General features: G+C 35.0%; 1 protein-coding gene across 1 annotated transcript in view; it reads left to right on the top strand.

The window, feature by feature from the left end:
• LOC136040332 (calpain-5-like) overlaps positions 1 to 20,204 on the top strand; it is a 100,946-nt gene that overhangs the window by 38,453 nt on the left and 42,289 nt on the right. The window contains exons 3-5 of the mRNA XM_065724573.1: positions 4,302 to 4,433; positions 6,356 to 6,534; positions 10,081 to 10,300. Coding sequence (XP_065580645.1) covers positions 4,302 to 4,433; positions 6,356 to 6,534; positions 10,081 to 10,300 — 531 coding nt within the window. The remainder of the gene's footprint in view (positions 1 to 4,301; positions 4,434 to 6,355; positions 6,535 to 10,080; positions 10,301 to 20,204) is intronic.

Here is a 20,204-nt window from a genome sequence, read left to right as displayed (position 1 = left end):
AAATTAATGGTTCGGATAAATTGAACGAAAAATGCCAGCTATATGCTGAAATTTTGTTATTCTATTTTTACATTAACTTTGGCTCCGAAAAACACGTGATTTTTTTTTTTTGAGTTTTGGGGAATTCAATATGAAATGGGAGCTTTGTGTTTACAATTTCTTATTTTATTTTTATATTAACTTTGGGTGTGAAAAACACATGATTTATTAATTTTTTTTAGGATAAAGGTAATTTGTCAAAACAGCGAAAGGCGAGCTATTTGAAAATTATTGATGATTTTTAAAGTTCCTTCGTAAATGAACTTTTTTGTATGGAAACTTTGCTGGGACTGATGTAGATGGCTAGTGCCCGCCACATCTTAGGACACGTTTTACCCTAACACTTGCTATTAGAAATAAGTATAGATGGCGTTTCATTTAAGAAAAATGGCTAGAATCTTGAATTGAAAACGCTGCATGAGGAAACTTTCCAAAATAATAGAAATACTATTCCCACTGCTGGGACTTTTTCTTCTTTAGGGGTATGGGGAATTCATTAAAGTAATAAAAAGGCAATTAATGCGAAAGTAGCATATAGCCTTGTATAAAGATTTCATATATGTGTAATCTTTTGCTTGTATGAAGCATTGAGTAGAATAAACGCGGAATTTTTTTTTAGTGTTGGGATTAGGGGAATTTTTCGAAGTAGCAAAAAAGGCAAGCTATATGAAAGCTACAAATAATTTAAAGCTACCTTATTGATTTGTATATTATCTTTGCGTGCAAGCACATGTGATTTATTGTTTTTTAGGAGCAAATAAAAAAAACAAACAGACAGAAAAACAACTCATATGAAAGCTACGTGAAATTTAAAGAAGAATCGTTAAAAGCCTAAGATGGGCTGGGGGGGGATCTTTTTGAAGGTGCACGGAACTTTGTGTGCTTCAGTTCTGGGCTAAATTTTCATTCTGATGATAGGAATTATTGTCGAAAACGATCCCATGTTGACCCGATAACCCTCTACGTGTCAGGTACCAATAAAATATTTTCTAATTAATAAACTTAAAATTAGATTAAACAGTTAATGTTTGCGAAAAAATTACCAAAGCTGCACATTCTGCAAAAATTCGTAAGCCTGGTCCATATAAAAACGGCTTACAGCTATATCTTCTAAAACCTGATTGGATTGTTCGTGTAAAATTTTGAACCAATCAAAGACTCAAAAAGCTTACGAGTCACAAGATGTTTTGCAAGTGATCACTCTTATTCTCTGAGGTAGCCTCTGGATCAAAGAAAGTGAACAAAAAAGGATTAAGACGAATGAAACAGAAGGAAAGGATAGCGGCAACTAAAATACAAAAAAAAAAAGAAAAAATACTTAATTGGTTTTGGTTAAAAAAGAAAAAATACTTAATTGGTTAAAGAAAGATAAGGCGTTTATATATATATATATATATATATATATATATATATATATATATATATATATATATATATATATATATATATATATATATATATATATATGGCTTACGGTTTATGCCTTATGGCTACTGTATGGTTTATGGCTTACGATTTATGGCTTATGGCTACTGTATTGTTTATGGCTTACGGTTTATGGCTTATGGCTACTGTATAGTTTATGGCTTACGGTTTATGGCTTATGGCTATTGTTTTATGGCTACTTTATGGTTTATGACTTACGATTTATGGCTTATGGCTACTGTTTTATGGCTATTGTATGGTTTATGGCTTATGACTACTGTTTTATGGCTGCTATATGGTTTATGGCTTACGATTTATGTCTTATGGCTACTGTATGGTTTATGGCTTACGGTTTATGGCTTATGGGTGCTGTTTTATGGCTACTGTATGGTTTATAGCTTATGGCTACTGTACGGTTTATGGGTTACGGTTTATGGCTTATGGCTTATGGTTTACGGCTACTGTAACGATTTATGGCTTACGGTCTATGGCTTATGGTTTACGGCTACTGTAACGGTTTATGGCTACTGTATATCAAGTTTGTACTAAAAGCCGACACTACTGCTTCTGCTGAAGTTTTATTACTTTGTGCCAATTTTTTTTTGATTACATAAAACATAAAGGTTTACAAAATACCCCTATTCCTTGATGGTTTAATTTCACTTATTTCATTTTTCACTACTTTTATTAACGGTTTATCGCTACTGTCACAGTAGAGTTAATATACAGTAGCGAAAAGTCCTATACTTTCCATTGAAGATTTTTGACACCCATCTAAAACCACAAAAGCTTTATGACCTCGTCTTTGCACAGGCGCAATTACAATTTTTTCGATGGAAACCCAAGTATGAACTGAAACTGTGGCTTGATGGTTTGTGAAACTTCCCAAATTGCGCGCTATTAAATGTTCGTCATGTTTGGAGAAACATTTCGCTACTTTGCTCTGGGTACTGTATATCAATTTTGTACTAAAAGCCTACACTACTGCTACTGCTGAAAAATGTTTGCAGTCCCAAAACACCCAAGGTTGCCACAGTTGTACATACTCCTCCTCCCAAGTCTGTTCAAATCTTAACTGTTTGCTCTCTCCTGTTAAGTTTCTACTTTTTAGGCCTTTTTTATACTTCTCACCCTGCACGAGGACGTTTTGCCTTTCATGGTTATCTGTCGCTCTTAATATCTAATTTCGATAATTTTGCCAACCACGGTGAAGAAAAGTGGCCATCTAAGGCTGCCAACTTCAGCAAATCACCGTCTTGTCACATAATAACTGTTTTTTTGTTCGCTCTTTCTTTTTTCATATACCTCTAAGAAATACTTTCTGAAGCAATGCCAAAACTTTTATCCAGTTCATACACCCCCCCCCCCCTCACATTTTTAGTCATTGGTTACAGAGAAAAATTGGTTTATTGGAAGGAGTGAAAGGAGGAATAAATGGATAAAACTAGTGCCATTGGACCAATAAGCTTAATTGTAGTATTACTGAATTAACAGTAAGGTTTAATTGTATGCAGTTAGCAAGGGCGTATCCAGGATTTTTGTTTCGAGGGGGGGGGGATACATAAAAACCATCAAAATTTATTTATATGCATTTTTGTTCGTAGTAAAAAATATCATTTTTCCTCTTTTTTGGGGGGGGGGAAGGTTTAAACCCAGTATTGCTTTCATTATTACTGAGGATGAACTAAAATAACTTGTTTTCACGAGTTTCAGCAACAATTTATTTGCCTGCCGTGAAATATCATGATAAATATAACTGAACACAAATGGTGGGGATGAAGTGTTGGGGCTATTTGTCATTAAATTTATCACAGAGGCTGTCAAAAACATGAAATTTTATTTTGGAACAGTAATTTTTTACTTGTCTTGGGGCAATTTATATATTGTCCCCAGCAAAGCCGTATTTAGGATTTTTGCTCGTGAATGAGAGGTAATTGTGGTCGGGGGAACGGGGTTGTAAAAAAAAAGAATCGTATAAGGAAATTGTTTATATACATTTTTGTCATATTATTAGGTGTCGAACAAACCTTTCGGGGGGAGGGGGTTCAAACCCTGTATCTCCCTGGATACGGTCTTGGTCCCCTGTTTTTTAACTGCTAATTAGCAGCTGTTTTTTTTTTGTTAGACATCCCTCCCCCCGCTGTTTAGTCGTTGGTTATTTTCATTATTATTGAAAATGAACCGAAACAACTTGTTTTCACGAGTTTCAGCAACAATTTATTAGTCTGCTGCGAAATATCATGATAAATATAAGTGAACAAAGATAGCGGGGATGAGTTGTTGGGCTATGTGTCATTAAATTTATCACAGAGGCTGTCAAAAACATGAAATTTTATTTTGGAACAGTAATTTTTTACTTGTCTTGGGGCAATTTATATATTGTCCCCAGGCGTATCCAGGATTTTTGCTCGTGAATGAGAGGTAATTGAGATGGCGGGGATGAGGCGATGGGGTTGTTTGTCTTTAAATTTATCACGGGCGCTGTCGAAAACACGAATTTTATTTTAGAACAATATGTTTTCTGTTGCCTTGGGGCAATTTATGTATTATCCCAGCAAGGGTGTATCCAGGATTTTTGCTCGCGAGGGAGAGATAAGTATCGTCGGGGGGAACGGGGTTGCAAAAACTAAAAAAACGCATAAAAAATCTGCATATATACATTTTTGTTATGTTGTTACGAGTCGAAAAAACATTTCGGGGAAGGGGTTTGAACCATGTACCCCCTGGATACGGGCTTGGTCCCCTGTTTTTTACAGCTAATTAGCAGTTTTTTTTTGTGTTAAATAGGCTTGAAGTATTTCTATCAATGCGCGCTTAACGTTTTTTGTTTCTTACAGGAACTGTGTAGCAATCCAAATCTGTTTGTAGAAGGTATAAGCGCGTCGGACGTGCACCAAGGTATGCTCGGAAACTGCTGGTTCGTGGCTGCCTGTAGCGTTTTAGCTGGCGTTAAGGAATTGTGGCACAAGGTAAGGCCGAATCCTGGAATATGCCACTTGAGAGAAGCTTGTGTGCAAATCTAAATTTTTATAGGAGTTGATTTTCGCTTGTAAAGCCGGATTTTTGTCGCATGGTGAAATCATTAGGCAAAGGGGGGAATATTCGGTTCGCTTTTGATTTGTATCAGATAAAAAAAAATTCCAGGCGGAAAAGTCTGGGGTGTTTTAGCTGGTGCTAAGGAATTGTGGAATAAAATATGTGAGACAAGCTTGTGTATAAAGCTAGATTTTGATAGTAGTTAAATTTCCTTCTGAAACCGGATTTTCCACTGCCTAGTGAAAGCACTAGGCAAAAGGGCGAATATTCGGTTCGATTCTATTCCGGATCAGATAAACGGCTTGAAAAATTGTGGTTGAAAGAAAAGCTGAAAGCTGAAACCTCAAAGTTTTAGTTGAAGTTGATGGATTATTGAACAAGTGTTTTGATCAGATTTTTAAAATAGGTTTCCGGCCGGAAAAATTGTGGTCAAAATAAAAGTTTGCAGTGTCTTAGCGAATGCCTTAGCGAATTATGGAACAAGATATGTCCTAATCATGTGATAAAATACGAAGGATAACCTCGGGATTAAAGCTGGATTTAGATTAGAGTTGAATTTCGCTTCTGAAGCCGGATTTTCTGTCGCCTGGTAAAAGCATTGGGCGTGAAATATTTACGTAGACCTGTTTTAAGCATTTCTATCAATTTTCTATTAGCTCACATTGGTTCGCAGAAAGATATTTATCTCATATAAGATATTTAAGTGGAGAATTTGTGAATGGGACCTTCAATTGTAATCAAAAATAGAAAAAAAAAATATAAAAATAAAACAAATTTAAAACAGTAGGCTTTCTAACTTTAAAGCAAGCACAAAAAAAAAATGCAAAAACTAAAGAACAAAGTCGTCTTCAGTTATTCCTTAAGTGAGCAAATTTTTTTTTTCAATTTTTTTGCTCAAATATTTTAATTCTTTGCTCAGTGGCTAATTAACGTTTCCAACAACGTTCCGAAACGTTAGATGATTTTACTAACAAAAGTGAGCAACAATTTTCTGCTAGATCGCGGAAACGCAATGTCGTAATATTTTTGTTAACCACTTTTTGTTAAGACAGTGGAAACTGGCCTTAAATGTATATGTCAGTGTATGTATAAACAGGCCTTAAATTTAGGTGTTTGCGTATGTGTTAAAAATATGTGTCACCGCGAATGTTCGAAATTGGTGAATGTCGGCATTCACTGGTGAATGTCCGAACTACCTTTTCTTCTTCTTGGGCTTGGTCAACATTGCCAGTCAACTCTTTTCAGTTTTATGCAAGGTTTGATGATGACAGGTTATGTTAGGTTGGGTTAGGTTTTAACCCATTTCTGAGCTTTATAATCCAATTTAACGTAATCCAGCATGCCTTTACCTTTTACCATCAAAGCTTGAATAAGACTGAAAAAGTTGACTATATTCCTCGGCAAATGTTGACATTAACTAGATTTTGGACATTCACAGTAATATATGTATGTATGGCATATATGTAACATATATATGTATTGTATAGCAACATATATGTACAGTGACATATATGTGTATTGCATATACATATGAAAGGAATGTAGTCCCAGCTTTGTATAAATGAATTTCGTGCTTTCGACTTTGAGATTTTAAACGTTATAATCGTTATAATTTAAATAATCGTTATAACGTTATAATCGTTATAATTTGATGTTGTAATCGACGATTGTTGTTAACATTATTGACCGTGTTTTTATGATCTGTGGAAACTAGTAGTCTTAAGTTTTGTTAGTAAATTGATTTATTTTACCCCTTTAAATGCACAATCGATGGTTGTTATTAGATGGTGCTGTCGTCGAAACTGTTGTCAATTTTTAGTTAGAACTACAGCCCTTAAATGTTTATTTTTTTCAGGTTATCCCGAGTTATAAGGAGCAGGAGTGGGACACAGAAGTCCCTGCCTTACACCAGGGGATATTCCACTTTCGTTTTTGGAGGTTTGGAAACTGGATTGACGTTGTCATTGATGATATGCTACCAACCTGTAATGGAAAGCTAATTTTTACACATTCCAAAAGTCGGAATGAATTCTGGTAAGTTTATAGCAGAGAGAATATGAAATTTTACTTTTTTATGGTTGCATGGAAAAAAGGTGCTTTAATTGCATTTATTTATGTCTGTGGCGTATTTCACTAGCCAATCACGTTGTATATTAGAAAGGAAAGCTGAGTAGCCCCGCCTCTTCAAAACGTAATTGGCTCTCCTCTGTTCCCTTGTTAAATTTTTAAAAAGGGAAAAGAGCAACAGTTAAATTCCACCTAATTGGTTCTTTTGCTTGAAGTTTTAAGCCAGTAAAAAGAACATATTTTTTTTAGTCTATGCCAGCTACTTGAATCTAGGGGTATGATTTCTGTAATAAAGTGTCTAAATAATTTATCCAAGAGGAATTTAATCAAACTTTTCTGGATTGTTAAGAATAATACAGCTCTTGATTATAATTTTAAAGTAATATGTGATACAATTTGCATTCTAACTAAAACGAAATTTATTTCAAAAAAGAAAAAGTTCGATAAGATTAGTAATAAGGATAACAGATTATATTTACCTATTAATTTTACTTGTAAGCAGATTGAAGATATTAATTTACCAGAAATTTTAAATCAGCGGCATGTGAAACAGGCCCTTCCTAGTAATTTAAATTATAATGATAGTCCAGTTTTAACTTATAAATTTTCAAAAACTATTGGGCAAATTATTTTTAATTATAATTTAATACTAAACAAACTAGATAGCGATATAAATTGGAAACCGGTTTGTAATTGTAAGCAACTTGGCCCATTTGTAAATCCTACTTACAAACATGTTATAACAGGGGACTTGTCAATAATAAAGCAAGATGATCTTCAAATTATAATGAATAAAGGGGCTAATTTCCGTCTTTCTCATCATCTGAAACCATCGAGTGTTCTTGATGGCTTGGAAAATGATTTTGATTTATTTATTGATAAGTGGTGTAAGAAAGAGAATAAAAATAAAGAGAGTTTTCAAAGTTGGAAGAATTTAGTTATTAGTAGAGTAAGAAATAAAATATATTCTAACGTAAAAAATAGTAACATTAAATCATTATTTTATAATGCGAAGATTAAACAAGCAATTGCTAATCTAAAGAATGAATTTGTAATTGTGCCAGTGGATAAAGCTAATAATAATTTTGCCATAATTTGTCAGAAGCTGTATTGTGATATCTTAAAAAGGGAGTTATGCACAACTAATGTTTATGAAAAGGTAAATATAGAGGATGAGAATTTAATTGAAAAGACTGAAGAAATACTTTTTAAAAATTTTAATATTAAAATAAATGACAATGATAAAAAGTTCCCTTTCCTATATTGGACTGTAAAATTTCATAAGAATCCCCCTAAACCACGGTTTATTGCTGGAGCAGCTAAATGTCCAACCCGCATTGCTGCTACTGACCTCTCTTTAATTTTAAAGGAAATTGTAAATAAACTTAAAACCTATTGTTCTGGTATTAAAAAATTTTCGAATTTTAATCCATATTGGAGTGTTAATAATTCACTGCAGGTGATAGATTCTTTAACAATGGTTTCAGCTAAAAGAATTGAGTCTTTCGATTTTGCGACAATGTATACTAATTTATCACTTAATTTAGTGTTTGATAATTTAAAAACTGTTATAAAGAAATCTTTCCTCTTATCTAGTAAAAGGTTCTTAAAAATAGACAGTTATAATAAAAAAGCCATATGGACAAACTGCTTTAATACTACAGTTAACTTGAGATGTTACAGCTTGGATATGATTTTTGAGTTATTGGAATTTGTTTTATACAATACTTATATAAGATTTGGGGGTGATTTGTACAAGCAAATAATGGGAATTCCCATGGGGGGGAATGCCAGCCCATTTATAGCTGACTTGTTTTTAAGTCAACTAGAATATAAATATATGATGGATAAGAATAATCCTATTAATTTAAAACATGCTTTGTCAAATAATAAAAGATATTTAGATGATATTTTGGTCTTAAATTGTAAGAATTTCATTGATATTTCTAAAAATATATATCCATCAGAGCTTACTCTTGAGCCTAGTCATGGCGCTGGTCATGAAGATCATTTCTTAGATTTAAATATTAATATTTGTGATAATAATAAATTAAGTTTTAAAATGTATAATAAAACGGATGATTTTGATTTTGAAGTGATTAGTTTCCCATTCCCTGAAAGTAATATACACTCAAATATCACATATTCAGCGTTTTTCTCACAGTTACTTCGTTATGCAAGGATTTGTAGTAATTATATTGATTTTAAAAATAGATGTAAAATCTTAAGCCAAAAATTGATATCAAGAGGTTTTTCTGCAAATAAATTAACTTGGCAATTTAAAAAATTTAGTTTTCATTATAACGAACTTTTAAATAAATATCAAAAGAATTATCTAGAAATACTTAAAGAAATTTTTAACTAATTTCGGAGGTTCGAGAAATGTTGTCACAGCGCCATTTATTTTGAATTGTGTTTCTAATTGAGCGGATTTTTTTTAAAAAATTAGCCACATGGTAAAGATGAATTCTATAATTGTTTAGTTCATTCAGGTTTTTTGCAATGTGTTAATATTTGTGATTTGGTAAAATTTATAATATTTAGTTTACCTATTGTTGCTAAAGGGAGGGATATATTAACAGGATAAGCTTGTTTTGGTTTTACTTGGTTGTTTTACATTTGCTGGTTTTTTTTTTTTCATAGGCATGTATTTTGGGGGTGATACCTGACGCGGGGATGCCATGGGTATTCTATGGTAGCCACAACACTGTGCTGGGTAGAGAATTTAGAGTGGCGAAACCCTATATAGGCCAGTGTATTCTCCTGATGAGCCCTTATGTTGGGTGTTGCCTCTGAATTATTTGTCTATATTATTTTTTCTATTGTTCGGTAAATGACGACTTATACTTATTGACGACATGACTGCCTGTCCATGGATTATTCTTTATGGTTGATTGTGTGTGGCTATGCTGTTTGACCTATGTGATTGTATGGATGAGTAGGGTTAAGGCCTCATTCAAGTGCTGGTCTATATTAATCACTAATTTAGGAAAACAGTCTTCCTTTTCTCCTTCTGTCTCTTTTTTTTTTTTTTTTTTTTTTTTTTTTTTTTTTTTTTTTTTTTTTTTTTTTTTTTTTTTTTTGTGTTTGTGCTGTAGCATTGGTGATTTCTCTTTTCATGATATATATATATATATATATATATATATATATATATATATATATATATATATATATATATGTTTTTTTTTTAAATATAGGGGGGCAAAATGTACTTTTCAAGGTCTAAGGGGAGGGGCAATTTTGTTTTGTTTTATTTTTTGAAAATATAGGTGGGGAAAATGTATTTTTCAATGTCTAAGGGGAGGGGTAATTTTGTTTTGTTTTATTTTTTCCAATGAAAATACCAAAAAGGATTTTTCAATGAAAGTAACTCAAAAAAGGCATCTTGAATAAAGACAGAGGACAATTGTCCCCCCTCCCAATTTTCTCTCTCCTGCGACCATGGACAATGTGTTTGGAACTCCTTAGCTAAATCCTAAGTTGATTGTTTTTTTTTTTCTCATTCACCAGGTGTGCCTTATTGGAAAAAGCGTATGCAAAGCTTAATGGATGTTACGAATCCCTTGATGGAGGGAATTTGAGTGATGCCCTAGTTGACTTCACCGGTGGTGTTTCTGAAATTATGGACTTAACCACCATGGATATGAAAGATGGGGCTGTCCGTAAGGAATTGTTCAAAAGCCTTCTAAAGAAGAAGGAGGGTCATGCCCTGATGTGTTGTGCAATCCAGGTACAAAGTTCGATTTATTGACTAAGTACAGTACACATATCTTGACAGTATGATCAAACTGAAAAATATCTGTTACCAAGGTTTATGGCGCCTATAAAAGCTCCTCCTATTTCCTTTGTTTAAGTATTGTTCGGAATTAGTCTCTAAAAGTCCCAAAAGTCGCTTTTTTGGGTTAAAGTCCCTTCTAAGTCCCTTTTTATGTAGAAAATCCCTTAAATCTCCCAGAAGTCCATAAAATTACATTTTTGGGAACATGATATTTTTGAAAACTGAAGCATAATGTATTTGGAAGACCCACTTTAGATAATTTAGTTTCTTCACAAATCTATTGTACTGGTCTGTTGGTTACGCTATTACAGCTCAGAAAGAAAAATAATAAATAAGATGATTAAAAAGTAATAATCAGGTGGGTGATACTCTTGAAGTATTTTTCGCTTTACGTGCCATCGAAAAAACGCTTGGAGAATGTCGTGTCGTTAGCAAAGTACCTAAAGATTGTAAGCTACCAAAAAAAGAAAATATATGCTTGCAGAACTCGAATTCGTGTTTTCATCGTCTGAGCCTTTTACAAAATTAGTAGTAGTATTTCAGAAGAACGATTCTCACCGTTTTAGCGAGACTTCTGAAACCGAACATTGTCATGTCTGCTGATGAAATTTTTACCAGTTTGCTTGAGAACTTTGACAACTATTTGCAGGACACTATTCTAGGTGAGGAGGTTGAGCTTGCGTTGGATGGACCGGAACTCATCTTGGCAGAAAGACAAGGGGGTGCGAAGGCATTTCAAGGCACCTGCCAAACACTTGATCAAAAAGTGCCCCATCTCCTCTAAAAGTCGTCTTGAAGTGCTTAGGGGCCTGGACGATGTTAAAATTGAGTGGATATTGCTTCAAGCCAAGAACTATGTACAACCAACGCCATCACGCGTCGACCATTACAGGAATCAAAACTTCTCTATGATGGATGCTTTTGGTGGGCAAAAGTATATACTTTTGTCAAAGCTCGTAAAAGCTGCGTTGACATTATCGCATGGCATTGCTAATGTAGAGAGAGGTTTGTCGCTCTCGGGAAGACCTCTTCTTTCGAACCGAGCCGCCATGTCGGAAAGAATCCTTAATGCAAAGCTATGTGCGTTTGACGAGTTTGACGAATCGGGACATTGACGAATTTGACAAAATCGGGTTTGACGAGGCAAACCCGAAAGGTTTCCTATTCCCAAAAAGTTTTTGACTTTGACTAGGTTGGCTTGATCAAAATACTAAGACTATGTGAAGAGCAAGGCAAAGAACAAGCTTCTGAAACTTAGTTGACATTTTTAGGAAAAAAAAAGGAGTTAGGTAGACATGAGGCATTATTGTAAGAAAAGGGGGCCTCTGAAAAACAAAAAACAGCAATTGTTGATGCCTTCTTGAAAAGGCCACCAATCACATATAGAGAATGGTGGCTTCAAAGGAATCCATGGACATCGCCTTGGTCAATTCCTATTCCTTAGGGAGTGTCAAAAAACGCGAGAAGATGAAAAGAAAAAGAGTGGGCTGAAAAGAACATACGAAAGAGGAAGTTCGACCTGACAAGCAAGTTCACCAACCTCTCAAAGAAGTCGGAGCAGTGACTGAGTTACCTTGTCAGCTCAAGTCATATAAAGTATTTTTACTTGCTTCTAGTCTTGAAATTGATATTCATTTTTTTTAATAACTGAAAGTTTGAACAAAGAGAAAATGGAAAAACAAAGGCATCTGACGCGTCTCCCACGCGTCAGATGAAACTCAAAATGAGTTTCGTCCCGAGGCTCGTGAATATGATAGTTCTGAGGGTGACTTAACCACCGCTTGTGATTCATGAGCAAAGGAATGTTTTGACCATGAATGACAATCAAAATGCCTTCCCACTTTGTTCCTTTTTTATGGCATTTGGTATTAACCAAGTGATTTATAGCGATCGCAAATTCTGTCGGTCTGTCTGTCCCGGTTTTGCTACTTTAGGCACTTCCAGGTAAGCTAAGACGATGAAATTTGGCAGGCGTATCAGGGACCGGACCAACTTAAATTAGAAACAGTCGTTTTCTCGATTTGACCATCTGGGGGGGGGAGTGAGAGGCCAGTTAATTCGGAAAAAATAGAAAAAATGAAGTATTTTTAACTTACGAACGAGTGATGGTATCTTAATGAAATTTGATGTTTGGAATGATATCGTGTCGCAGAGCTCTTATTTTAAATCCCCACCAGATCCGATGACATTGGGGGGAATTGGAGGGGGCGAACCTAAAATCTTGGAAAACGCTTAGAGTGGAGGGATTGGGATGAAACTTGGTGGGGAGAATAAGCACAAGTCCTATGTGATTGACCTAACCGTAACGGATCTGCTCTCTTTGGGGGAGTTAGGGGGGCTAGGGTTAATTCTGACAAATTAGAAAAAATGAGGTATTTTTAACTTACGAAGGATTGATCGGATCTTAATGAAATTTGATTTTTGGAAGGATATCTTGTCTCAGAGCTCTTATTACAAATCCCGACCGGATCCGGTGACATTGGGGGGAGTTCGGGGGACCTAAATCTTGGAAAACGCTTAAAGTGGAGGGATCGGGATGACACTTGGTGGTAAAAATAATCGTAAGTCCTAGATACGTGATTGAAATAACAGGAATGGATCGGCTCTCTTTGGGGGAGTTGGGGGGGGGGGAGGGTTAATTCTGAAAAATTAAAAAAATGAGGTATTTTTAACTTACGAAGGAGTGATCGAATCTCAATGAAATTTGATGTTTAGAAGAATATCGTGTCTCGGAGCTCTTATCTTAAATCCCGACCTGATCCGGTGAAGGGGAAGCGGGGGGGGGGGACCTAAAATCTTGGAAAACGACTGGAGTGGAGGTATCGGGATGAAACTTGGCGGGGAAAATAAGCACAAGTCCTAGGTACGGGATTGACATAACCAGAACGGATCTGCTTTCTTTGGGGGAGCTAGGGGAGAGGGTTAATTTAAAAAATAGAAAAAATGAGGGATTTTTGACTTACGAAAGAGTGATCGTATCTTAATGAAATTTCACATTTAGAAAGACCTCGAAACTCAGATCTCTTATTTTAAATCCCGACCGGATCCAGTGTCATTAGGGGGGGGGGGGGTGGAAATCTTGGAAAACGCTTAAAGTGGAGATATCAGGATGAAACTTGGTGGAAAGAATAAGCGCATGTCCAAGATAGGTGACTGACGTAACCGGATCCGTTCTTTTTGGTGGAGTTGGGGGGAAGGTTAATTCGGAAAAATTAGAAAAATGAGGTATTTGTAACTTACGAACGGGAGATCAAATCTTACTGAAATTTGATATCTAGAAGGATCTTGTGCTTTAAAACTCGCATTTTAAATCTCGACTAGATCCGGTGACATTGAAAGGAGTTGGAGGGGAAACCAGAATTCTTGGAAAACGTGAAAATCGAGGTATCTTACGAATGGGTGATCGGATCTTAATGAAACTTGATATGTAGAAGAATCTTATATCTCACATGCTCTATTTTCAATTCGAATCGGATCTGGGGACATAGAAGGTTGGAGGAAGAAACAGAAATCTTGAAAACCGGAAATCTTGGAAAACCCTTAGAATGGAGAGATCGGGATGAAACTTGATGGGAAGAATAAGTACAAGTTATAGATACGAGATTGACATAATTGGTACGGATCTGTTCTTTTTGAGGGAGCTGGGGGTTGCTAATTTGGAAAAATCAGAATAATTGAGGTATTTTTAACTTAAGAACGGGTGACCGGATCTTAATGAAATTTGATATTTAGAAGGAACTCATGTCGCAGAGCTCTTATTTCGGATCCCGACCAGATCTTTTGACATTGGGGGGAGTTGGAGGGGGAAAACGGGAATCTCGCAAAACGCTTATAAATGTCGTAGATACGGGATTGACGTAACCGGACCAGATCTGCTCTCTCTGGTGGAGTTAGGTGGTGGGGTTCAGTGCTTTGGCGAGTTTGGTGCTTCTGGACGTGCTAGGATGATGAAAATTGGTAGGCATGTCAGGGAGCTGCACAAATTGACTTGATAAAGTCGCTTCCCCCGATTCGACCATCTGGGGGGCTGAAGGGAGAGGAAAAATTAGAAAAATTGAGGTATTTTTAACTTACGAGTGGGTGATCGGATCTTAATGAATTTCAATATTTAGAAGGACCTCGTGACTCAGAGCATTTATTATAATCCCGACCAGTATGAGCCAAGAGCTCATACAATATGAGCTCTTGGCTCTTGGCTCTTCTGACCTCGTCACAAGTGCCATATGAGCTCTTAGCTCTTGTTTATCCCTAAAATTCCCTGGACAGGTCATTAAGTCTCTTCTTTAATGAGCAGGAATCATTCCGAGCCTGTTTAAGCGATTCATTGTATATTTCTCAGTAGCTTGATCAACTTTGAAAGATGAGGTGAAGCTATGTTACCTATGGTTGTGAAAGCATAAAGGGGGTAAGCCGACGAATTGGTTCGCTACTGTCCCATCTCACAGGTATGGCTTCTGACTTTACTGAGTGGAGGATCCAGGATTTTTAAAAGAGGGGGTTTGGATCAAATTTTTGGCAAATGCGGAAATTTCCAGCGCTAACTTCTGTTCAACGGTGCTAGAGGGAAATAGCCGGAATTTCATAAATAGTGGGAGAGGGATCCGCGAATTGGCGATACTATTTTAAATTTGCCACAAAATGTTTTACCACTAAGGGGCAATCTAATAGTTTAGCACAGGTTTCGCAACAATTTGTTGTTTTACAACAAACAATATTGTGCCATATTAAAACAATATTGTGCCATAAAACAATATTGAGTATTGTTTAGCAAATCTAATAGTTTAGCACAGGTTTCGCAACAATTTGTTGTTTTAGACATTAATATTGTGCCATAGAGTGTGAAAACTTTTTTTTTCGATGTCAGGAAAAATATTCCCTTGTTTATTGTTATTGTTTATTATTATTATTTCCTGAATTAGAATCGAATAGTTGTGGACATCAAGTCATGGCTAATTGTAGGAAAAGCCAAGACAGATAGTCCAATTGAGTGAGAGGCAATTCTGACATTTGGTGCTCTGCTTGGCAATACGGGGCCCAGGGTTCGATCCCTGTCGGAGCAAGGTTGGGCGACATGCTTGCTATGTGTTCCTGTAAAAATACCCAGCAACTGAAACGTCGATTTGACGCCCTATGCGCCAGCAATGGCTCTGGAGGATCTTTATCCTTTATCTTTTAATTCTGACATTAACCCCCCTTATTAGGATTGTATAAAAATTACGTTAGTTCAAATGTTAATAGATATCTCTATCTATTATCTGCCCATGCGTCATTCCTAGGGCAGTAGAACTAAGGTAGATAGTCATAGAGCTAAGATAGTCATAGAACCTATAGTTTTCCAAGTGTTTGGTTAATTTGGCACGGGTAAACGGCGGGAGTAAGTGTGCCTCTCTTATCACAATACTTGTTTGTTATCTTTTAGCAAGTCACGGCAGCCTTGAGTCTCATTTTTGGGCCATATCCTTCGACATTTGATGTAGGACCTATGTTTTTCTTCTGAGAACTGATGGAATAGTCCTATTCGTTTTGGCCATTTTGGGCCATATCCTTCGAAATTCGATGTAGGACCTATGTTTTTCTTCTAACAACTGACGGAATAACCCTATCTACTTTGGCCATTTGGGGACATATCCTTCGACATTCGATGTAGGACCTATGTTTTTCTTCTAACAACTGATGGAATAGCCCTACCCAAGAAAATACCAAAAATGTTTTAGATAGATAGATAGATAGATACATGTCTATTTAAAACAATAATTAATACATATAAACAAACAGCTCAAATGCCTAATGGCATGCTTAAGTGCGTGGTAAATCAAAAAAAAAACACAAACAAAAGAAATAACCGTCATTATTTCAGCTTAAACTAATTTGCACTTCTTTCGGGAATCCAACTTCAACACTCACAACGGAAAGTATTATGGAAGACTAGCAACATGATTTCTTAACAACTTCAGAAATTTATTTCTATCAATAACAGTTAAGAACTGTTTGTTGTTAAATTCTTAGTGAGTTTTCTGAAAATTGAAGAAAGTCAAAAGAATTGAATATGTAGAATAAGAAGAATATAACGTAGTGCTTGTTGTAAATATTGTGCCACGAATTTGCAAATTACGTAAAACTTCTCATCAGGAAGCATTTCTGTTATGACTCATTAAGATAACCCTCACGATTCTTTTCATTATCTTTCGATTTTTGGGTTACATGCAAGTTTGGTATAAGACTTGGAATGTTTCAGAATTGCGTTCAAATTATTAAAAATTATTTCTTCATTCTTGTTACCAGTTTTGTTGTCAGTTGCTAATCAAACTTTGATTTGTCCATGGAATGTTCGTAGACAGATGGAAGAGAGGGGGGTAATAACCCTCACTTGATCCACCAATGGCCTTCCTTGTATTATTTGCTGCTGTAGCTTAATTATTAAGATTTAATATGACATAACAAAATATTTTGCGAACGCCAAAATAAAAGATTTTATCATGCCTATTTATAGGATTTTCTTTTTTGGAGAAAAGGAGGAGGGTTGAGTTCTTTTATCTTCCATAATGAGCTCATCAGTACTACAGACAATAAAAATAAATCCAATATTAATAATCAGTTGTAAAAAAAAAGAAAGTGACCAAATCTAATTCAGCTGAGGGTCTGTATTCATGCTAACCACAAAATTTCAATTTGCGAAAAAATTGATAAAACTATGAAACTGGAATATCAGTGCGAAGCACCAAACTTCAAAATGAAATTTCATCACGTTATGGCACGGTTCAAATAAAACTTATTTTGACCTTGATTATCATTACAAATTTATTCTTTGTTTTCCTTTCCGTTCTCAAGTCAATGTTATCTTTGCCTTTTGCATTATTACAGCCATAACCATTATTTTCCTATCTCTTTTTTATATCTTCAACGTATTGAATTCTTCCTTATCCCCTAGACGCTCGGTTCGTCTCATTTCTTTTCCTGTTCTCCAGACTGGGAATACCGATGTCGCTTGCGTGCCTACGGTTACCCATGAAAATATCCCATGTTGCTTACGTTTCTCCTTGTTTAAATATTCTCGGGAGGAGCTGCATCGACATCCGGTTTTGTCTAATGATTGAGATAGTAGATGATCATACTGTCTAGATGTGTGAAATAGTTACATGAAGTGGATTAGCTTCGCCTAGTAAGAGGTTAGAAGGGAGCATTTGAGGTTTGAACTTCTGGTGATAGTGTATTTAGTGAAGCTTGAATAGATCGGGTTAGCTAAGGAGCTTGTGCAGGTGTATGACCTGAGATGGTCCTGTCGATTGATGAAATATTAGTATAAGAACTAGTAATAATTTTTTTTTTCAAGAAATTAAAAATTTGCATTAGCATAAAGTCGGAGTAGCTACTATTAAATAAAATAAACGTAATTATACGTTCTATAAATTGTTTAGTGACAAATGTGAATATTTAGTGTTTAATGCAAATTACCGAAAGAGCAGTATTAACAATGGTTTCTTTCTAATTAAGTAACAATGGAAGTAATATTGAAAGTAACAATGGTCTCTTTTTAGTTAAGTAGCAATGGTAACAATAGAAGTAACATTGTATGTAACAATTGTAACATTGATCTCTTTCAGTTAAGTTGGATCATATTCTGTGGTGGATGGGTATTAATATTTGCTTTCCAGATTTTCTACTCGTTATTTTGTGCGTGGTGATGTGTAGTGTGAGCTAAGAGTAAGATAAAATTGTCATCTTCTAAGAGCAAAATGTAAGCTTAAGTAAGCTAAGGATGTTATGTGGATATTGTTGAGATCGCTAAGAGATTGTCAGAAGAATGCTGAAATCATTAATCGATTGTCAAAATATTGTTAAGAGTATATTAAAATCATTAAGAGATTGTTAGGAGAGTGTTGCGATCGTTGAGAGAGTCTTAAAAGATTGTTTAGATCGTTAGCAGATTGCTAAAAGACTGTTGAGATCGTTGAGAAATTGTTGAAGGATTGTTAAGGGACTGTTGATGTCATTAAAAGATTGTTAAGAAATTGTTGAGATCTTAAGAGATTTTTAAAAGACTGTTCAAATGGTTAAGAGATTGTTAAAAGATTGTTTAGAGATTGTTAAAAGATTGTTCAGATCGTTAAGAGAATATTAGAAGATTATTAAAAGACTCTTGAGATTTTAAGAGATTATTAAATTGTTCAGAGACTGCTAAGGTCATTAAGAAATTGATGATATAGCCAAGAAAGTGTTAACAAATTGTTAAAAATACTGTTGATATCGGTAAGAGATTTTTAAATCACTAAGATATTGTTCAAAGATTGTTTAGAGACTGTTGAGGTCATCTATAGATTCTTAAGAAATTGCTGAAATTGTTAAAAGATTGCTATGAAATTAAGATCGTTAAAAGGCTGTTTAAATATTGATAAGTGTAAGGGTTCCCCCACACTACATCGTAAAACCTTCACAAAAGCATAACCAAAAACTCTGTGTTGCGTTATGTTATTTTATAGAGCATATTTTGTCCGTCAAGTAGGCAGTCCTAAATTGACTCAAACTCAGCTTAGAATTTTACTTTCTGTAGTTTATTTTGGGCTATGGAAAAGTTCAACATACCAGTAACAAAAGGGAATTTATAGATGAGAAGTGAATGAGTTTTGAAAACAAATTGATAAATTTTTCATAGACAGCCTTTCATGCTCGATTAGAACTTGAATATTCATCTCCATTCTACGTTTAGATTTCTGAACAGTTTTTTACAATAACTGTGATGACCTTAAACGCTTTATGAATTTTTACGTGAAGGTTGTGTTAAAGAACTTGTTTAAATGTGATGTGTTTTATTTAAAGTAACATTATTTATCCACTTAGGATAGAAAATATGTATACAGCGTAAAGCCGCTCAAGATATAAACTTAAGTAACCTAAGATTAACTAAGGATATGGCACTAAACCTTTAAAGTCCTCACTCGTGATGCTAATATCCATTTCGAAGCCCTTCAGCCTGGAGGTGCAATGGGGGACAACCATCATGTGCTTGTGCAAACCCTCCCTTCTTACCTTCCCCAGATTTCTCCAGGTACCCATTTAGAGCTGGGTCGAATTTGCATGAGCTTACAAAGTCACGCTGCTGACCCTCGTCCCAAATCAAATAACTGGCAGCACTAGGAACCGAACTCCTGCCCCTCGGACAAAGGTTGTTAAGTTAAGAAATTGCCTAGACAAAGTTAAGAGAATGCTGAGATTGGGTAAGATTTCATGAGTAATGAGTAATGAGTAAGATTTCATGTAAGCCTGGTTAAGTAAACTAAGATGTAACCTTGCAGAGGCGTCTTAGCTAAAGTTGTCCTAAATCGCAGTTAGTATTCTCGGAAGCCTTTAGTTAAACTTTGTTGAACATATTGGGACTATATGATTCATTGCGTGAATAGATAGCTTAAAATATTAAAAAAAAACAAAAAAAAACAGTACGAATTGCATAATCACTAGACCAATAGTGATTATCAAGTAATCTGTAAGGGTACTGGAGACCCAGAGTTACCTTTCGTTAAGTATAGTTTACTTAATTGAAATTACTTGATCGTATAAGTATACTATATTTAGTAAGTATAATATATACTATAGCATTGTATACTATATACTATATTAATGTATATTATGTACTATATTCAATAAGTATATTTAATAAGTATACTTAATTGAAATTACTTGTTGAATAAGTGGAAATTGAATCTTTTGGACGTCATTTGGCCAGCAAAATTAATTTTACGCGAGTAATTCGAAAATTGGAACATGAAAATTATTTGAAATTTTGAAAAAATGTAATTTGAAAATTGCAAGAATTGTGAGAGTCAGTGGTCTAGCTTTCCCTCTCTATGCGCCTATGATATCC

Source organism: Artemia franciscana, chromosome 20, assembly GCF_032884065.1.
Source record: "Artemia franciscana chromosome 20, ASM3288406v1, whole genome shotgun sequence".
NCBI lineage: Eukaryota > Metazoa > Arthropoda > Branchiopoda > Anostraca > Artemiidae > Artemia > Artemia franciscana.
This window is presented reverse-complemented; position numbering and strand designations above follow the sequence as displayed.